The 22,886-nt window shown below is 30.1% G+C and overlaps 1 protein-coding gene across 2 annotated transcripts; it reads right to left on the bottom strand.

Moving 5' to 3' along the window:
• Nucleotides 1-5,878: 5,878 nt before the first annotated feature.
• On the bottom strand, nt 5,879-8,552 carry LOC107786831 (zinc finger protein JACKDAW). 2 transcript variants are annotated; one of them, XM_016608333.2, is made up of 3 exons: nt 7,894-8,552; nt 7,319-7,718; nt 5,879-6,911 (listed from the first exon to the last, which is right to left on the bottom strand). In XM_016608333.2, the coding sequence occupies exons 1-3, from the start codon at nt 8,039-8,041 to the stop codon at nt 5,975-5,977; spliced, it is 1,485 nt and encodes a 494-aa protein (XP_016463819.1). In that variant the 5' UTR covers nt 8,042-8,552; the 3' UTR covers nt 5,879-5,974. The 2 variants fall into 2 exon arrangements, with proteins under 2 accessions (XP_016463819.1, XP_016463820.1); XM_016608334.2 differs by having other exon boundaries at nt 7,903-8,522.
• Nucleotides 8,553-22,886: the final 14,334 nt, after the last annotated feature.

Consider the following 22,886-nt stretch of genomic DNA (forward strand, 5'->3'; position numbering starts at 1 on the left):
ATATAACCAAATTTATCTTAAAAGTAGTCAAATTGATTCTCGAAAGGTCAAAGATTTGCATAAACTGAAACAAATGGAGGAGTACGTAGTTAATTATATTTAATTTACACTAAGTTATAAATATTATTTGGATGATTGATCGAATGAAAATGTCAAATACTCGTAGGATTCCAACTTAAACCTATGAGAAAAATGTCATCTCTTCTACTGCATTTTCAGAAAAGTTAATCAGCCCTTTTTGGTACTTTGTCTCTAGGAAAAGAAAAGAAGAATATTAATCTTTTACCGTTGACCTTCAAGCTCCTATAAAGAAACAATTCGTATATTTCTAGATCAACTATAAAGCTTCAATTAAAGAAATAATTAATTATATTAAAATAACCTACATTGAGTAGAGTTTCTCAATTCTCAAGCCTAGTGGAAAAAGTTATACCTTGAAAAACTAAAAACTGTTACAGGATTCTAGTATAGTTTCAAACTCGAGCAATTACTAAAGGTCTGTATATGTCCTTTTGAGTGTAAAAATAAAAATAAAAAAAATCTTGGCATTGTTTGCATATTAATCACTCTAAAGAGTTAGAGGTTAAAAAATGTAAAAACAATTATACTGTTAGTGTATTTTATCCTATTATATCATGTAACTATATTTTATATTTTAGGTTATTAATTAACTCCACTTTTATGGATGGTTAATATACATAATAAACTCCAAAAAAAAAAAATCAAAAGTTTTCTTAGCGGTACAGTAACGTCGCATGAAAATCAAAGATACATGGTAGAAAATAATGTCATAGAAACAAAGTATAGTTTGGTATGGGAGTTTCTGACAATGGTCATGACATAAGTAGGTCTACATATTTATTTGTACTAGTCTTAGGGTACACGCTTTGCGCGTGTACTCCATCTCGATGTGTAAATATATTTAAAATAATTATATAAATATTCTATTAAAATTATGTTTGAGTTATAAAATAAAAATTTACATAATATAAATAAAATAAGAATTCGTATAATATGTACAATATTAAAAATTTAAATACAATTCATATAGTGAAGGATTTAATGCATAAAATTTAATTAATTAAAAACTTTGAAATATAAGGGAAAAGTTAAATAATGATAATGAGTATACTTGATATACATAAATTAAATGATAGGGATGTAATAATAATATCTTTGTCTGCTCTAAAATTAGATGTATCATTTGAACTTGACGTGCAATTGTCAAGTATCCTATTATTAATTAAGTATTTCTAGAATTTGATATTGATTTAAAGAGTATAATATGTACTTATTTTTTTATACATAAATGTTAAAGAATGCGTGTTAGTTTTTAAGGTTAAAAGATCGTTCAATTTTATATAAGGATTTTGATCTATCGATTTTGCATGAACTTGAAAAGAATGTCCTTTAACTATATCTTTTGAAAAACGTTATTATTTGTATGACCTAATATTAAATCTTAAATTATGGATATTTGTTACTCCATATGCATTTGTCATAATTTCTCAAAGATTTATAAATTAATACAAATAACTTACTATATGAAAAATTACATTAAGTCATTTGGTGGAATCAATGGAAAAAGAAAAAGTTTTCCTTCGGTGAATTTTGTATGTAGGTGAACACAAAGCCACCAGATTTGGTAGGATTTTTAGAAGACATAATTGGGTGTTTGTAGGCTTTAAACTTGTTTCCATTCATAAAGACTTTAACGTTGAACATTGTTTGAGAATAAAAGTGAGATTCATTAATGATCTCAAACTCCTAAATATAAGTATTTTTTTTTTATAAAAGGAGATTTAGTGCATTTAATATTTCTATACAAAAAGATACATATTTTAAATAAGGAAAAACTTAATAATAAAAATCTTAGATAATTTTAAAGTCCTTAAAATTAGGAAATAACTAAATTACTATTTTGTCTAATATATAATATATTTTTAAAGGTTTGAAAAAGAATGAAACTTTCCAATTGAGGGGATTGAAAATCAAACGAGACTTTGTTAATGAAGAAATTGAAAAGAACTAAACTTCGTAATGAAGGAATTGAAAAATTAAATGAATTCTCTAAGATTTAAGCTTTCCTAGAATGATAAAATTATGACCGAAAAAATAGTATGCATATTATTTTGACTATTCTTAGAATGTCGTCGTTGAACTCCTAGAATGGAAGGAAATTCAAATATCAAAGCTCTAAATATTAGGAAAATAATTTATTGACTACTCCTAAATATTAGGAAATTAACCAAATAAATATTTTCAAATATTAGGAAAATAGTCAAATGACTATTTTATTTAGTGTGAACTCTATTTTTAAAGGGTAAAAAAGACGAACGACATTTCGCTAAGAGCCTTCATGCTTTTAATATAATATAGATTTAAAGCTTTTGTTATTATTCAAAAGCACTAACTTTAAAGAAAAAATAAGCACTTATTTTTTGTTACACGATATCCAATGACAGACAGCCATATTCTTCGAACGAATTTTGACGGACCATATGTGGGCAAAACGCAGTATACTAATGCGTTATTCCGTTTTACTTTACCATCTTATATTTTATTATAGGGAAACGCAGTACAATACTGCGTTTAAGGAAAACGCATTACAATAATGCATTTTCCTATAAAAAATTAATTTTTTAATAAAATATAGTATAATATTGCGTTTAATTTTAACTGCTAATTTTTCGTTAAAGTAAAACGCAGTATTATACTGCATTTTATATAGAAATGTAACTTTATTTTTTAACAGTAGAAACGTATTTTGTGTCCAAAAAGTCATTATTTCAGTTTCGGACTCTCAAGCCAAGGGAAAATATATTTTCCTTTCTTTCTCTTGCATTATTCATACCAGATAAATAGGCTGTGCGACCAACACAATTACCTAATATTCTGCCTTAGTTCCAATTAAACCTAATTAAGGTGGTCAGTGATGACCACAGTTTTCTTACTTAAGTAAAACTTTAGTCAAGATTTGGACCACCTTTTGGTAGATTTTTCTTTAATCTTCTTTGGTTAGTCTCACTGGGGAGTCAATTGATTTGATAATTAATGGAAAAGGCCAAATATGTACTATCAAAAAATGTTTAAATCTAATTTTTGTTATATTTTGAGTCTAAATATATTTATGTCGTTATACTATTGGTTCAAATATACCTCTTTTTCGTTAAGTTTGTCCAAAGTGGACATTCAATCCTATGTGACACTGACATTTGATGAGGTGGATGTCACATGTCTTGTCACCTCAGTGTCTCTAATAACACATTTTACCCCTCCCTTATATTTTTTTTCTGCCGTTAAATTTTCTCCCCCCTCTACCACTATTGCCACCATTACCGCTACCATAAAAAATATTGTATTTAAATTTTGGTCTTTTATATATGGATTAGGGGCGCTGGGGTGGTATGTCATGTAGCATCCAACTCATCAAATATTAATGCCACATAGATTGAATGTCCAATTTAAACAAACTTAACAGAAGAATGGTATATTTGAACCAATAGTATTACGATGGAAGTATATTTGGACCCAAAGTATAACAAAGAGTATATTTAAATATTTTTCCATAGTGCAAGGATATATTTGGCCTTCTGCCGAAAATTTATTATAGTTACAAAAGTACTAATTTCAGTGAAGTACAAACAACGGTGAAGCCAGGTATTTTCTTAGGATGTTCAAACTTGAAAGAATTGAAAAAAAATCCCCGACAAATAATTTTTATTATATATTATATATCTCTAAAACTTATTATTTTACTTATATATGCAATCTAATTTTTTGAAGAAAAATGTTTAATTGACCATCGGAGTATAGCTTCGCCCCTGACAAGTTAATTATGTTTATTAGTACGATTTCGAAACCAGGATATTGGTAATTTTTTGCATATTTGCTTCTTTTACCACCTTCTTAATTTTTCTCTGTTGATAATATCTTATGGTACAGAGTATTTTTAAAGCTACCTTTTTCTTTATTTATGCAACTACAAATAATTTGAACAAAGTTACCGCACTGGTGAAGCAGGCAGTATATTCAGCAAAGGCTGCGTTAATTTAGTTTTGAAATTCTCTAGAAATTCCATGAATAATGTGATAAATATTATTCTGATAATTGAAGTTAGTCATCTTTATCTACGAAATAAATTTTTTTATTATTTTAATATTCGTCTCTGGAGAATAAGACATGAATGAATATGTTTGAGGTCTCAATTTTCCAAGAAGAAAAATTAACTAATACTATAACTCTTTGAGGAGCTATTTGGTTTAAGGGATTAGGTGAATTATCTCAATACAATTTAACATTAAATTTATCTTATGTTTATTTGAAGATTTTAATTAAAATTAATATTATTTTATCTCAAAATAATCCTAAAATATCTTAATTTTGAATCAAATAATGAATTCATATTTTACGACTCTAAAGTGTCAAAAAATAAAGAACCGTCCTGGAGAAACAGTAACTATGGTTTATTATGTCATTTCTGGTGAATCCATAAAATTGTAGGCGATTCGAAACCGATTGCGCGTGAACACAAAAGGAATTAAATCAAATAATCAAAAAGTTTGCCCAAATTCCTTTTGTGTTCACACAATCGACTTTGAATGGTTTGCAATTTTGTGGGTCCATCATAAATAACCTAATAAATCAACTAGTAGGTGCCTATGGCAAGTGACGAGCTGCAGCTAAAAGACTAATCAAATCAAATAATCAAAAAGTTTTCTGTAAAACCCACCAACGTTGACTACTTCATTAGTCACTTTGACAACTAGTCAACACTTTAATTCATGGTTTTTTGTGCCCTATTTTTTCTAAATAAAAAGGCTACAATTATGTCCTTTCCTATCTAATAAGAAAGGTCTAAGATCGTAGGAAAAATAAATACATATATAAAATATTTAGGGTCTTTGCATAGACTTGAAAGATAAAATTAGAGTAACCAACACGTAGTAAAATAAAAAATATGCATGGCTACTTTTTTGTCACCAACTCTCGACATAAAGGTCCCACGTTAATTTGCTAGACCCCACAATCTTGAATTTGCCCAAAATTTTAATATTATATTATTTTTATGCAAGGGGAAATTAGGCAGTAGTTAAGATTTATTCTGCTTTTCTCTAATATAATAGAGAACATGAACAATCTTAAGTACTCCAATAATTAAACTAGTTGGTCGCAAAAGGACATAATGCAAGTTTTCAAAGTGAAATATCTTGGTCATTGCCTCATTGGCCTCTCATCAATTGCGTGATGGAGAGCCAGCAAATCATGCACAGAGTATAGTATTTGAACTTTGACCCAAAGCAGAGATATACTAAAATAAACTTTCACGAAATACAAATTCATATTAAGTGTAAATAAAAAATGACGTTATATAGCCGCTCTCAAAATAATAATCGAAAAAATATATATATATTATGTATACTATATATAAAATTATATAAATTTTATACACTTTTTTATATAAATTTTATACACTTTTGCAGCTATAGAATATAAATAGTTTCGATCGCGCGCTAAATATTTTTCATAGTAACTTTTAGAGATATATATGGGAGGTTTAGCATAGACTGCACTATTTCCATCCCGTAAATGGAAATTAAAATCAGTTTAGGTTCCTCCAAAAATAGAGGTTAGATTTAAGTATGCAGTCAACATTTCTACTAACTATTAAAAGTTTAAAAAATAAATATTTATAGTAAATTCATAACAACGGTCACAAGAAACAAAAGACTACTGTACTAAAAGTAAATTTAAATTCTAAATACGTTTGACTGCTAAGTTATACATTTGTTTTCTTTTTTGGAGCGTTTTATCTTCAAGAGGAAACATATCCAAATTAATGCAAAAAAAAAAAAAAAGTAAAAAGTAAAAAGAAATATAACCAATAGGCTGAGCCATCCAGCTCAAGATAAGGTTCAAATTTTACATTATTGTATTTTGTGATACAAAAAAAGATAAGTGAAAAGACATATTGCTAGTGACCACTACTGTAATGGCTTAACCCCATAGCTGAAGTCATCGAAGCAAACTTAGCCAGCTCTTGTGGCAAAAATGGCCGTCCCCCTTCATTTCCCATGCCCAGAAAATCTCTGGTTAGACTATTATCCAAGTTGAACGAAACAGCTTGAGTTTGCATGCCAACTGTTTGCATAAATGCCTGATCCAAATTGATTGCTTTAGTATTAGCTGATGAACTCATATTTGGACACCCATTAATGAGACCATTATCTGTTGGGTTGTAATCCTCTGATTGTTTAGCAAAAACTTGGTGCATTTCACTTGTGGTTTGAGACAAAGTGTTGAATATTTGTGTGTTTGAGGAAGAAGATGAAGAGTTCATTACACCAAAAGTGTTTGTAAAGAAAGTTGGGCTGCTTTTGGTTGAACCTATTTGGGCAGCTTTTTGAAGAAGTGCTGTAGCTGACATTGGTGTTGAAGATTTTGGGTGCTGATTTTGATTATCAGAATACATAGAAGATAAGGTTTCAGTCATTGAAGTTGCAGGGGTAGTGGCTGCAACATTCTTGTCAATTGCCCATTGCATTTGATTACCAAAGATATTATTAGGAGATTGCATTTGCACCATATGATCTGGTAATCCAGTTGAACTAGAGGAAGCAAAAAGATTTGAACTTGGTGTTGACATGTGAAGAGGATTATTGAGCTGAGAATTATTATTGACTTGATTTAACCAAAGTGATAATCTTGGCTTTTGTTGCTGATGATGTAGAGAATTCCCACTTGTCATACCACTAAAATCTTGTACAAAACCTGTCCCAATTTGGGAAATTCCACCAACTAAATTGGGTTGCTGGTTGAAGTTCAAGTTGTTTGTTCCCACTGAAGTGATTCTTGCACTCTCTTCAGCTAAAGCATCACAAAATGCTCTATGTGTAATGAAACTATCTTTCCTGTAAAATGGAAGAAAAAATAGAAAACCCAACATTAAATTTAAGGCATAACAGGCACATGGAATAAACGGCAGCATGGCTCTCGCTGTGTGCGGGTTAGGAGAAGGGCCGGACCACAAGGGTCTATTATAGACATTTCCGCAAGAGATTGTTTCCACGGCTTGAACTCGTGACCTCCTGATCACATAATATACGCATGGAATATCAAACAATTTAATAGCTGATAATTTGTGGTCAGAACTCAGAACTCAGGAGGAGTTGAGGCAATAAATTGAATCAAAACAAAGACATTGAATTAAACTACTTAATTCCTATGAATGAATGAGCTAGCATTTATTTCGGTTTGAAACAAATATTCCTAAACAAGAACCATGTTACATGGTACCAATCTAAGGGAAATTAATTACCTGGAAAAAAGAGTTCCACAGTCACATTTATACTCTCTAGTACCACAAGTTTTAGTATGTGCTTTCCAATCTGACTGAACTGCATATTTCTTTGAACACTTCTCACACTTCCATTTTTTCTCACCATGTTTTCTACTGAAATGTTTCTTTATACCAGTAAGATCTCCAAGTGCACGTGAAGGATCATTGTGTACACAAGTTTTTTCTGGACATATATATACTTTTTTCTTCACTATTTCTTGTTTATTCCTTTGCTTTAATTTCCATGGTAGATTGTGTCCTCTCCTATGAAGTTGCAAGTTTTGGTCCCTTTGAAAACCTTTGTTGCAGATTTCACATAAAAATCTATTTGTAGCCATCAGTGTTTTTGGTGAAAGTGCAATAACTTCAGCATCTGGATCTGTCAACATACAAAGAAAAAAAGCTCTTGGTCAAGTACTATAGCAAGAACATCGGCAGCCCCCGTGCACTAAGCTCCCGCTATGCGCGAGATTCGGAAAAGGGCCCGGTGCACTAAACATATATAGATGTTTTTTCTATATATGATATAAGAAATGAGTAGTTAATTTGTATACCTGGTGTACCTGGAAGATTTCTTCTTTTCTTGGAAGAAGAATTAGCTTTAGGGTTAGGGTTTGGTTCAAGTAATACATCTTGAGGATGATGAGGTAGTACTACTCCTTTGACAGAAGAAGGAATTGAAAAAACATCACCAGACATCATTTGATATAAAGGGTTTTTGTTTTTGACAACTAAAGAAGCAGTGGAGCTAAAAAACAAAGCTAACTCAAAGAGTTTAAGTTTTTTTCCAAATACATACAGATAAAAAAAACTTGGTATTATTCAAATCTCAGAACTTTCAGATTGTTCCAAAAGAACAAAGTAAGAATAAGTGTATAGCCAAACAACAAACAAAAACACAAAACTTTGAATCTTAAAAACACCAAGAAAAAACAAAGAACCTAAGACTTATTTCAAACTTGTGAAGGTTTTCTTGGCTTTGTATCACAGCTAAGATTTCTGAAGAGGAGAGATTAGCAGCTGCTAGCTGGAGAAAAGTTTGTGTGATTTAAAAAGAAAACACCAAAAAAAGACCATGAAAGCAAAAGAGAATATTTCCTTTCTTTTTCTAACCAACACACACATATACACACACAGAAAAAACACACTTCTCTCTCTAATTTCTCTCTCTTGCAAGTTTTCTCGTTCAATGTCCTTTCATTTTTACGTTGTTATATTTCAAGGTCGGTCAGCCATAGATTTAGCTGCTGGGCCACCTTTTTGTTTTGATCTCTCTCTATCTGAAAAAGCAATCTTGTGCATAAAGTATCTCGTATTTAAGCAGGATACAAGGAAAAGCCGCAATAGTCTACTCTAATGCAAGAATTAGTGATTACTTTCACAGTTCAAACCCGTGACCTATAAGTCACACAAAAGTCGCACGAAAATAACTTTACCGGTGTTCCGAGGCTTTGAGGCTCTCTATCATAACATATTTATTTTTTAAAGGAATACTTCCTTTTTAAAATATGTATTTGTATATATGTAGAATTGGCTGTATGCTGCTTGTAACCAGAATGTGTAGAGCTCTGTGTCATTTTGTAGTTTTTCGAGCTAAATTCCAATTATCAAGACAGATGATAATTTAAGAGGATACTAAAAAAATAGTAGAAGCTAATATTGTAACTACGAGATTCAGAATTTACAGCCACCGAAATTGTCTCAATGCCTCCTTGCTTTTTTTTTAAATTCTTTTTCTTTCTTTTTGAGTTTGTTAAATTTGCTTTACTATGTTTTTCCCAAGAGTCTATCGGGAACAATCTTTTTACCATCACAAGGCAGGGAAAATATTCCGTACACACGACCCTTCCCAAAACTCTATTTGTGAGTTCACACTAGATTAGTTATTGTTTGTTAAACTTATGTGCAATGACGTATATAGTACCATAAGTTAAGTTACCTGTAACAACAAAAAATTACAAATATCAAGTCGGATATGAAAAATAAAATAAATAACTTGTTACAACATATTAAAATATACCGATAATTAATGTAAAAATATACCGTTAGCATCAGTATAGGTATTTTGTTTTGTTACTTGGAGAAATGAAAATTTTATGCAGCTTTTCATTTTCTTCCTTTTCTTTTCTGCATTTTCGAAAACAATATTAACGCTTAGCTCGTCCTTAATTTAAATTATATGTGACTCGTTTTCTTCTGATGCAAATCTCTCACACATTAGATCACTCATATATCAATCCATACAGATACTATGTAATTACAACGATCAACTAATACAATAACTTACAGTCAGTGGCGGAGTCAGGATTTTCATCAAGGGATTCAGAAAATAACGAAAAATTTAAACATGTGAAGAAGCCAAGGGAATTCAACTATCTCATATAGATATATACATAATTCTTTTACCTTATTGTAGTTGTGCGCGTCCTATAAAATGGTGTCGCATTTTAAACATTTGACGAGGCCAATGCGTATAAGATTTTGCTACTCGTACTCTGTCAAGTTCTAGTATAGTTTATGATATCGTCCCACAGAGATTGGAGAATCTAGCTACAAACTTATAATATTCTTACTACTATTTGAGAGAATCGGATTGATGAAGTTTTGTTTGTTGAAAATTTAAATTGCTTAAGTTGAGACAAAATAACTTTCGGAAGATTTATATTTAAAAAGAGTTGGGAATCATTGAATTCACTCGATAGCGTGATAATAATAAAATTTTAACTTCTACATGTATTTATCTTAGGAATAACTGTTTAGTCCCACGGGTATCATAGAATTACGTTAGGTACCAGATGAATAGGCCCGAGAAAACCCCTGTATAGCTTCTTCGATTTCTCGATAAAGAGCAATATGACCAACAGTGGTTCGAATGTATATAAAAAGGATTTGTTTTTTTAGACTTCTTACTATTAGATAGTGTCCATAAATCTCATAAAAAGTACCTAAAGATTCATAGTGAACTTCGATGGGAGTTTCTCTTGAAGCAATAACGCGTTGATCTAGTCGCCACCGGAGACACAAAGGACTATCTAAATTGATTCGTAAAGAGAGATTTCAAGAAATGGCAGATCTATTCACTCTATCAATAACCGAGCCGGATCTGGTGTATCATAAGGGATTTGCCTTTTCTATTGATTCCTGCGGATTGGATCAAAAACAATTCTTGAATGAGGCCAGGGATGAATCGAAAAAGAAATCTTTATTGGTTCTACCTCCTATTTTTTATGAAGAGAATGAATCTTTTTCTCGAAGGATCTGATGCACTATCTCCCTTCAACCCTTTGAGCGAAATGCGGCAAAAGAAAAGGAAGGAAAATCCATGGACCGACCCCATCATCTCCACCCCGTAGGAACTACGAGATCACCCCAAGGACGCCTTCGGCATCCAGGGGTCACAGACCGACCATAGAACCCTGTTCAATAAGTGGAACGCATTAGCTGTCCGCTCTCAGGTTGGGCAGTCAGGGTCGGAGAAGGGCAATGACTCATTCTTAGTTAGAATGGGATTTGCTCACTCAGAAATAATCAATTAATAACACTCTGTGAGGTTATGTAAATCAATTGATATATGGCCCGTGACGATTAAACTGAAATAATTTTCTTGCCTGAATTGTGCTAAAAGATAGCAAAAACCTCCTGCGATTACTTTTTACTAAAAAGCAATAATCTTGCCAACTACAACTCCTCCGTGAGAATTAGAATGGAAGTAAGCAAGATTACAGACTTGGAATGATAGCTTAAAAAGAATTACTCTCACTCTATTATTTTACCCAATAGTTATCGTATATTAATTTTGCTTTGTAAGAATTACAAAATTGACATACAAGTAATTTTGGAGAACAAATAGATAGAAGTAATAATAATTAATTAAAACTAATATTCCAGCACAATATCGAAATATAATTAGAACGTTTCAGGTCAAGCATGTAGTAAAATTGAGATTAATATTATAACAATATCGAGTTTTATCAACTATCCCAACAAAAGAAATTACTCCATTATGGAGTCTTTAAATCTCACAAAGAAAGAAATTCTTAAAATACTATCAACACTCTTAGAAAATTCAAAAACTACAAGAGGAAAGTGAAAGAGATAAAGAAAGAAGTAAAGACCAAATCTAGAGAAAAGTTGCTAATTAGGCACATATGATCTTCCCCCTCTTTCAACACAAATATGACATCCTTTTTATAGAAATTAAATCTCATAAGGTGCCACGATGCCTCGTGGTTCTTTTGCCATGATGCGACGTGCTTCTACTGCCATGATGCATCGCGATCTCTTTTTATTCCTTTATTTGCTTTATCATGATTTTGTTGGTTCGATCAAAGTATTTTTTATAGAGCCTTTGACTATATATATATATATATATATTTCTTAACAGTGCCTGGAACTAATTTCACACGATATTTGTAGGATTGTAGAGCATTATAAGGACCACAGACGGGCACAGCATATAGTAGAATATCATTTGGCAATGGATTTCCAGTCAAGTAGTCCACATCATTTAATTTTTCTTTCTCTTCTTCACCAATCTCATGAATATCCTCCTCCTCCATGACTATCCTAGGTATGAGAAGGGCATGAATATTAATGTAAAGATCTTTCAATTAATCTCCAACTAGATAGTACTTATTGAATTTATATGGTCATCCTTTGGTCAAATTAAATTGTAATAATGATGACATTGCCAGAGTACAATGAGAATATTGGAGTAGATAACGCTTTCGCATTAAACTTTGCACATATTACATAAGACAGAAATACACTGTTTTCATCATTGCTTCCATTTTTAGTAAGTATGACGCCAAGTCTCGTGGAGTATATAATTATTCCCTCTACATTTTTTTAGGTGTGAAATGAGCATACTGATCTTATAATTTATTTATTTTTTGGAATTTTTTTTATATATAAGTATATCTGCATAAGTACATGCATTAGATATTTAGATATATTGTTTAACGGCTTACTGTTGAATGATAAAATGAATTTAACTAGGCAGTCTTGGAGAAACGCAATAATTTTGTTTCTTTTTTGCTATAGCTGATAAAAATTGTAGTTTTAAATAATGCATATGTAGAAAGCCTATTTGGTTCTAGTAGTTACTTTACTAAAAAAATCTTTCTATAATGAAAACAGTCGCAACTAATTTGAATTTGCGTTTTGTTAGGCTTATTAAAAAGTAAACACTTCCTACAAATGATTTTCAATTATCAAAAGCTCGTATTCTAGATCTCTGATTAATTAAAAATGAAAGATCATCAATTTAAAATAGATACTATCCATTGTTTTAGATTCAGCTCTACTGAAAGTTCTTGGAGAATTTATTTTGTAATCCTGTAAAATATATACATATAAACGCTTATATAATGGATATCAAATCGTCTTATTGATAATAATGGTTCTTTCCTGTTCAGACATCTATTATTAGTTGGTATAATTTCATTTTCAGCAATGCAAAATAAATAAATAAATAAATAAAAGAAATAACAGGTTTGCCTAAAACGTATAAGTGATATCTGCCTTTTCCACCCTGTGAAGCAAATGAATATTATCCATTTTTAGTGAAGAGCAAAAGTGGTGTTCTCCACTTAATTACTAATCAAATCAAATAAAGACTGTAGGTATAAACTCCAATTATTAGTTAAAGGTCAATAAATTGAATGTGCGTAAGTAGTGGGTGAAGAAATGATCTACAGAAAATTTGAATTCTATTTTTAAAGATTTATTAAAGAATTGGCTATTACTGGTGAGAGTTGAATTTTACAGGTCTTGTTTCAATTTGTTTGTCTTAGTTTGACTTGCACGCACTTTAATAAAGACATGGAGTATTTTAAAATTTAAGGTCTTAAATATACAACCTCCCCGTTAATTTTTAGTTGTCCATTTTTAACTTTGCACTCGTTTTAAAAGAAAAAAAAATAAAGTATGTATTTTACAATTTTACCTATAATAATGATAGCATTTCTAAAAATTATGACAAATGATTTGAAAATGAGTACTTAATGGTAAAGATAAAACATGGAAAAAAAGATTGTCTTTCTCTTGATTAGTATAGTGAACAAGTAAAAGTGAAAATATATATTTTAGTATAGTGAACAAATAAAAATAAATGGAGAGAGTATAAAATTTGTGTGGCAATAAATTTTTTTGAAATATATGGTCATAAACAAGTCATAATATTTATGTGATTATAAAAATCTCTTACTAAGAAATTATACGAATATTTCAATCTTTTTTAAATAGACTAATAAAAAATAGTGCTAAATTTTTTAAACGGATGGAATAGTTTTCAATCACTCCATAATTCTTTGACAAAGTGGACCAAAAGTGAGCAAAAAGGGGTAAATTGATGGATTGTGATTAACTTTGTACAAACGTGTGAAGAAAATTACTTTTAAATGTGTTCTTCTTGAAATTAACAAACTAATAATATTATAAAATAAAAGTTAGAAAGTTCAAACACTAGAAAGGTTTGGGACCTTTTTAACCCTTTTCCTTTCTTCTGATCAACATCAGGAATAAAATGATTACAACATAATTAAAACAATGGGGCCCACACGAGCCTCAGCTACAAAATGGGGGCCCATCTTAAATTAAAAATTAAAATAAAAAGGAAATTTTTGCAATTCCCAATGGTCAGTCCGTGAATCTGTTCTTCGTGTGATGCTGTCCCCGTCTGTATATCACAGTAGACTGAACATGTGGGGTCCCTTCTGTAATTTGGGTTTGTACTTTACACAGAATAATTTTTATAGAATAATCTTGTGATTGCTCAAAATCATAGCAAAATAAAATAATTTCTCTATTATCATTTTTTTAAATGACGGTTGGGATTATGTTTTCTTCGAGTTGAATATTTATCGGAAATTGCCTTTTTATTTTTACAAAGTATGAGTAAAATTTACGTACACATTATTCTCCCTGTAACTCACTTATAGAATTTCATTAGATATATTGCTCTTGTTGTTGTCATCCCGACTAATTTCAATTTGAGATAATTCCTTGGATGATCATCCAAGTTATAAAAATGACTTGGTAAAATATTTTTTTTTTTGTTTATAACCATAAAATCATTCATATATATTTTGCATATTATCCTACAAAATAACTCCTATATGAAAAATACTAAAAAAATAATATAAATAATTCCTTATGTTTGAGAGTAGCAGTTAGGGGTATACAAAAGAAAGCGACAAATCGCACCAACTCGATAATCCGAGTTAAACCGAGAAAAAAACCCGACTATGGGTTGGTTTGATTTGGTTTGGTGTTGGGAAAAAAAACCCAAGCATAATTGGTTTGGTTTGGTTTTAACTAAAGAAAATCAGACCGAAACCAAACCAACCCGACATTACATATATAGAAATTTTAGATATATTTAATATATAAATATACTTATTGTGATGTAATTTATAAATATTTCTTAAAAGATTTCATAATTTTATTTTTTAAGGTATTATTTCAAGGTTAGACTTAGAACTTTTGAATGTTCCAATAAGTTTTATAGACATTAACACTAGTAAATTAAATAGTGCTAACAAAAGCTCAAACCAAAATCAAATCAATACTAATGCTAACAAAAGACATTTAATTCAATACTATAAACGGGAATGTATTGAATATCTATTTTTTGTTTTGCAATAATTTAGATAAAAATGCATAACCTATTTTTCTTTTTCTTTAGTGCTTAGTCATGTATTTAATACTCCCTTATTAGTTTACTTATTTTAGCATGACTTAGTACTCTTAGATTATGTTTATTTTTATTATAGATTCTTAATTAGCAATATTTATATTACATAATTTTATTGTCTTTATTGTTGAATATTTTAGGATAATGCCATGACATATCTCATATTTTGTATTATTTTCTTGAAAAATACTTTATATAGTCATATCTTACTAGGACTAAAGAAATATTTTGAGCATAATTTATATGTTTTGTTCTATGAAGATTTTACCGGAAAACCCCCCGAAAAAACCCGAATAACCCGAAAACCCGAGAAAAATCGAGAGTGAAAAACCCGAGTTTTATTGGTATGGTTTGGTCTTTAGATTTAATAATCCGACACAATTAGTTTGGTTTGGTAATTATAAAATCCGAACCAACCCGACTGATATACACCCCTAGTAGCAGTAAAGTTGTCTTATAAATATACCTTTATGCATATTAAATCATTTAAATTTATCGGAACTAAACATTTTTTGCGCATGTTAACTTGGGGAAACTACGCTGTACATACTCAACTTTCATAGCAGCCAAACTTCAAATTATCAAAAAAAAAAATGAACCAAAAAAGAAATTTAAATTACCTCTATTCAACTTATTTCATAGGAGCCAAAAATGCTTATTTTGATAAATATAAAGGATTTAATATGAACAAAGGTATATTTATAGGACAATTGTAGACCTCCTCTCAAACTTAAGGAACTATTTATGCTAGTCATCTAATGCTTTTCGTGTAAGGAGTTATTCTGCAGAGCAATAGGTAAAATATGAATGATTTTATTGATATATATAAGTATAACAAATAAAATTGACATTACTGAGTTATTTCTGTAATTTGGATGACCATCTAAAGAATTGACTCTTCGAATTAGCATTGCATAAAATTCTTTAAATGAGAAAATATTCTCTATTAGATTTTTTTTGTATTATCAAGATTTGAATTCAGAATCTCTGTTAGGCATGTAGAGATCGTATGCATTCCACCACAAACCTTAATAATTATTAAGTGCATTATATCTAGCCATATTCAACCTTTAACCCAAAATGTGATATATAAGTAAATGTATACTCCTATAGAAAATCAAATGTCCTTAGAACTAGTCATTTTTGACATGTCATATTAATATTAATATTATATGTATCATACAAGAGTTTTTCATCAAAATTAGAAAAAGTATACTAGAATAAAAAGTTTTCAAATAAATAAATTTATAAAATTGTCAATATTTAGGCAAGAGAAAAAAATATGAAAAAATCATACAAAATAGAATAGAGGTAATGTACGTGGTTCTCTTTGTGCGTGCATGTCCACGGCAGTCACAGCTCATATTTAACAGTGAGTAAAAATGCTCAATTAGATAAAAATCACCATACTTGATTATTTTTAAGACTACGTTTGAATTTTCTAACCCAATTTAACCACTTTTCTAATTAATTAGGTCAGCTTCATTAATCTTATTTCCTTAAAAATAATGAATAATACAAAATTAAATATATATGTTTCTCGTATTTTATAGAATGTAAATTAGGTGCTCTTAAATTATACTAACACATAGCATAGAGTGCATGTCCTTGAAGCAGTACACATATTTTCCAGTGAAAAAAAAAGAAAGTAAAATTTACAATTGAAGTAATCATCAATTATATATCTATATTTCCATTTTAATATAAGTAGAAGAGTTTTTATATTTCTTCCTTTTTGGAAAATACAAGTAAACAAAGAAAAATATCCAATCTGTTAGCTATCATTTTCAAAAACCCTTTTGTTTCCATTATTACCCTTATGAAAATAACATATTTATGCTATGAATTTTGTTAGTACATGCTTTCTTTAGGTTTTCTTTTTCTGCTTGAATGATTGAAATTTGATTTAGCAACTACTCTCCTAATCTAGTGTAGATGTCCATATAGCTCTTCATAACAATTTTTATATCACAAATATAGCACATGAACAGCTGTTCTTTTTTCTTGGCGATATAATTTCCATATCACAAGCCTCAGAATATTTTATTTAGACTTTTTTTGAATAATGTGGCAAACCTTTTTCTTTTGTTTAACATTCCGGTATCATGAACCTACTGGCCTTACTAATCCGGATTTGGCTCGTACAAAGTCTATATGGGGGTTTTAACGCTTTCCAACGAAGAAGACTTCATTTTCAGAGTTCAAACTCGAAACTATTAAATGCAGAAAAAATTACAATTACGTAATTGTAGTGGTTGAGCGAATTCCCTTCATGCCACTTGGCTACGAGTTCGAGCCTTGTATCCTAATCCAAAAAAGAAATAATTCGAGATCTCTAATTAAAGATGAAAAAATTATTGCCGGTTCATCAATTACACCCTTTAATTTTATGCTATGTGACAAACCTATTTGTGAGACTTGTGGTTTGTAGATTGTAAAGAGGGGGGAGGGGGATAAAGAAACTATACATTTGGTAGCTAGAAGTATTTGAAAGACAAAACATTTTTCTATTTTGTGCATACATTTTTCACAAATAAAATGTCGATCTATTTTCAGGTAAGATGTCTCGTGTCACAAATCATGCATTGAGTGTAAACGAAAATATCATTAATCACAAATAAAGGTGGTAGTTAATGCTACTTTCACAAAACAACTCCAGTACCTAACAGCTTGTTTGGAGGGTTGTTACCCATTGTATCGTATCGTATTGCTACTTTAAATACAAGTTTGTTTTGATTGTTACTTAAATTTTATTGTATCGTATCGTTAAATCCATCGTTACATAACGACGAAATGTACCACTTTATGTAACGACCGATTTGGTGTGGTCATGCCGTTACCTTGTCTTTTTCTCTCAATCTCACCCTTTATTATTATTAAATTATTTTATTGTATCATTTACCCTACTTTTTAATATAGTAATTTTACCTTGTATCACAATTTTTCTTTATAATATTGCAAGTTTATTTTTCATATTGTTGGTGTGTGATATCATGAAACGACGGCAAACGACACAATCTATCCAAACATTGTATTTATCAAACGATACAGTACAATACAATACAGTACGATAGATACATTATGAAACGATGCGTAAAGCTCATAACGAATTTCTCCCTTTGACATTTTCTTCCTTTTTAAGCTTAGGATGGCCGTCAAAATCCAAATTGCCTATAATAAGTGTAACTAATTATCTAAAAAATTAAAGCAGCCTGCTATTACATTGATACTGCAAAAACTTATATTGTCAGTATTTATAAAATTAAATCCTTAAAATAACATATATACAATACATCCCCGCATACACATGCTTATTAATTATTATAGAGGGAGACCTCCCATTTCTTTTGACATCGTAAAAGGAAAAAGAGTTGAAGCATCGATCAAACTACCCATGCAAAATATAACACTACTACAAAATAGGAAATTGCGACAGATAAATTTTATAGCTAAATAGAAAAATTTGATGTTCTAATCCTATTTAACGATAAATTAGTAACAGATTATCAAAAAATTCTGTTAACTACGAGAAAACGATAAATTAGCAATTAAGCTCTTATCTAATTCCAACTTTTTGTAGTGTTACTCCAAACATTTTACGAGAAAAAGTGTCAAGATTGTTGATTGAGTTGAAGGTGGTCCATACCTTAGCATAATTCACTGATAAAATAAGGGACTATACATGTGACATAATTAAACAATATGGTATTATGAGTCCATAATATATACTTATAATTCAACTGCTTTTGGCTCCATGCACTCGGATCCTACTACAACTGAATTATTCTTTCTTTTTCCCTATATATTATTACCCCACCTCTTTCTACTTACCCCACAAGAAGAAAAAGACCCTATACTTACGTGTGTATCTGACTTCTTGAGCACATTGTACGTTCTTCCTCAATTTATATATACTTCTCATTCACATGCACACGTAGGGACATATAGGAACCAAAGATTCCCCATATTATAACAGGTTAAATATACTGATAGAGGCGAAACTAAGACTTTCTCCAAGGGTGTTCAAATTTAAAAGAAATGGAAAAAAAAAATCCGACAAAGGGTATTCAATATGTGTTATATACCTCTAAAATGTTATACATTTACCTATGTATATAGTGTAATTTTTCGACGAAGGATGGTCAGTTGATCACTCTTATGACCATATGTGACTTCGCCACTGTATACTGATAGAGCAAAAGATCGAAGGGGAACCTTGGAGCAACGATCAAGCTGTCTTGTCTTCGTATAATCTATAGGTCAGGGATTTAGTCGTGGAATCAGCCACTAATGCTTGCACCAGGGTACGCTGCCTACATCACACCCTCTTGGGACGAAACCCTTTCTCGGACCCTATGTGAATGCGGGTACCTGCCTACATTTGAAATGTAACCCTTTACCAAATCCTACGTGAATGCGAGATACTTTATACGTCGAGCCGTTCTTTACACTGATAGTGTAAAAATATTAGTATACTATTAATATATTATCAAGGTGGTGGTGAGGATATGGGATGAGATTTGGTTGTGTCCGACCACATACGACATCACTTGCACCCATCCGTTGCATAGATTCCTTCCTTCACTCCCCAATGGACGTTAACAAATATCAATCATATATAAAATATAATTTCTAAGACTCCTATTATTATACTTTCCCTCTTTTATTTTATGTCCACTAGATATGGTTAAGAATTTAGATTTATTTTCTTATTAGTCATTAATATATTGATCCTAAGAATTATTTGTTGAAAATCGTAGTCCTTAAAACACGTTATAGTGTTACAATTTTCAAGATACCTATGTGGTAGGAGAGTATATAATATATAACTACTTATCTCTATTAGGAGAAAATTATTTGTTCATTAGCAAATGTGCCAATTCCAATTTTAATCTATTTTAAACATCGGAGACCGAAATTTTTGGTCGTTATTTCTACTTTAACCCGTCAAAAATTTACGGAGGAACAAAATACCCCATAAAGTTTGTTTCTGTGTAATTCCTCTGCAACCCCCCTAAAGCACACATGAGTGGAGGCCTAGATACTAGTTCGGTCGAATTTAGTAGTCAGAATTCCAAAAATTTTAGTTCAATTATGTGTTTGTCTTAAGCAACCTATTGAATATATATAAATTATTTATTAATTTTAAAAAAATTATTGAATATATATATATATATATATATATATATATATATATATATATATACACACACACGCACACACCCCACCAAACCCAGTGTAATCCCACAAGTGAGATCTGGGGAGGATAATGTGTACGCAGACTTTACCCCTACCTTATGAAGATAGAGAGGCTATTTCCTGTAACCCTCGACTCTTATTGAACATACATAAATTATTAATTAATAATTTGTTAAACTTTAATTAACAATTTATATATATTTTTGAATATATATAATTATTAATTAAAATTCAATAATATAAAATGATTAGAATTTCGAATCCATAAGCTCACATCGACAATTTATTTTGAATATTCTAGGGTCTTAATCTTTTTCTATGTGCTTCTACTTCTGGTAAGCAAATCTTTTTTTCTTTTTTGCTTAACTATTTTTTTCTGTAATTAAAAATTATTTTAAGAAAAAAGGTGGATAGCTTTTCAATAACTTAGAACAATGGGGAAACACAATACAAGATGCACGTTTTCCCACGGCAAAACATTTCCATTTCTTTGGGACTAAGCACACATGGGACTGTCTATCTACAACCTATAGGATCCAATGTTACTTCTAAAAAAATTAGTAGTATCTAAGTATTATTTAATATCCTTTATTTTCTGTAAAATTTAAAAGAATGTAAGTTTTCTAAAAAAAATTAGAAAGAAGAACTAGTTATTTAATAGGATTTCTGAAGCAGTAGTAGCTCTTATATATAATATGATTTATTTGATGTTATTTTTAACCAACGCAAGAAAATGTTTCCAGAATATATTTATTCATCCATGGTTCAAAAATTATTTTAAACATTTATTGTATTTTTAACAAGCAATTCATAATTTTTCAAGTTAATTACTAACTCGTGAGTAATATAATGTGGATGATCATCTTATTTTTAAAATTATTTGATTGTGTAAATATTTATTATCAGGGAATAGAATTCAAATTAAGCAGGAAATAATACTTTTGAACAGGAAATTATGAACTTTTTCCAGGCACATTTTATTTTATTTCTCAAAAGCTATATATTATGAATTTATTTTTATAACATATTACTTGAACAAGAAAAATGAATTAGCTACCAAAAAAGAATTGGTGATGATAGATGGCTAACTTGGCCCGGAGCTGTCGGCATGTTTATAATACTAAAGTTTGGTCCACTCCTTATGAGATTTTATTATATACGCATATTGGAAAAGAATAATTAGACCTTTGTTCGGAATAATTTAAAGATTAGGTGTTAAGAATTCTTTGGTATAAAACAGTTAAGATATACCATATTGTTTAGGTAAAAAGACTTTTAATATACTTAACTTTCTCATAAGTTTGGAGTAAATATATATGTCATGGATGAGTCTTCTTTCAATGATAAACTCTCTCACAAGCTAGCTTTAGTATCCTTTTAAAAAAAAAATTAAAATTTTCATTGCTATTTAATTTGATTTTGTAATCATATGAAAGTTATAGATTATTAGTTGTCTGATTATATATTTTAAGTTATCCTTCAGCACTATTTAGGTTTTTAAGGACTTGTTCTTGGTGAAACTGAAAAGGAAGCATAATAGCTTGTGAAATTAAAGTTATAATATTATTAAACTGAAATAAATTTTAAGTTGAATTATTGACTTATGATTAAGGATTTTTACGAGACCTTCTTTATTTATTGAGACTAGTTTATTAAAAAGGACAGCCGGGTGCAGAAAGTATTTTGCACTTACGCAGGGTCCGAGGAAGGACTACACTCCTAAGAGTATGATGTAGACAGTCTATGTGAGACGCAAGATTGTTAGTTTACATATTTTAATTTTTAACATGAAAGAATTAAAGTATCAATGTAAATCTAGATTATTTGGATTTAAATGGAAGAAATAGGAACTTTACCCTAGGTAATGGGCCTTTTGCCATCAAGGTGAGAAGGAAGCCCTATACAATCTTTATACGATACTACAATTACGAATTATACCTTACCAAATTGTGTAATAAATATAAAATATCTACATTTTTAACTAACCGTTCAGAGAACAGAATATAATTTTTATTTTCTTTTTATTATTTAGTATAAATGATGTAAATATTATATGTAACAATAGCGACGCGTATATATAATATGTTTTGAAATGAGAACCACCATATAATAAATGAATTATTGATTCTCATCTCATAGATAGAGGGGAACGAGCATTCAGTCCAATTCTACTGTAGGAGTCTTCAATGTAAGAATTATGAGTTCCATCATTCATTCAGTATTTCAGTCCAATAGAAGTATAATATATTATTTTGGTCTATTTTTTGTAGTTATGTGCAAAACATATATAGTTTTAATAGTATAATAAGTTCAATACAAGTTTAACCCATTGAACCTTCAAATCCTGGATCCGCCTCCGATCACAAACAATACATAACACACATTTTATGAATAAAATTCAATTTCACAATAAAACTACTACCAAATTGGATGAAAAGTATACAGTTAGGGGTATTCATAAAAAAACAAATAAAGAAGAACGTTTCGTTCTGTGTTATACGCGGTTATATTTAGTGAAACAAATGCATTTTGTGGTTTACTTAGTCATCGTGTTGATTAAGGTTTAGTGCAAAGCGTTCCAGAAGTGGTTTACTATCTAACAGTGCGAACAAATCCTGTCTCAGAGAGTTCCAATATTTTTGTTTGACGATT

Source organism: Nicotiana tabacum, chromosome 10 (genome assembly GCF_000715075.1).
Source record: "Nicotiana tabacum cultivar K326 chromosome 10, ASM71507v2, whole genome shotgun sequence".
NCBI classification, from domain to species: domain Eukaryota; kingdom Viridiplantae; phylum Streptophyta; class Magnoliopsida; order Solanales; family Solanaceae; genus Nicotiana; species Nicotiana tabacum.

Bases quoted from the DNA above. Each gene is read 5' to 3' on its own strand.
- LOC107786831 (XM_016608333.2), bottom strand. From the start codon at position 8,041: ATGATGTCTGGTGATGTTTTTTCAATTCCTTCTTCTGTCAAAGGAGTA. The intron at 7,719-7,893 runs GTATACAAATTA...GTATGTTGACAG, and splicing joins AAATCTTCCAGGTACACCAG to ATCCAGATGCTGAAGTTATT. The intron at 6,912-7,318 runs GTAATTAATTTC...TCCATTTTACAG, and splicing joins TGTGGAACTCTTTTTTCCAG to GAAAGATAGTTTCATTACAC.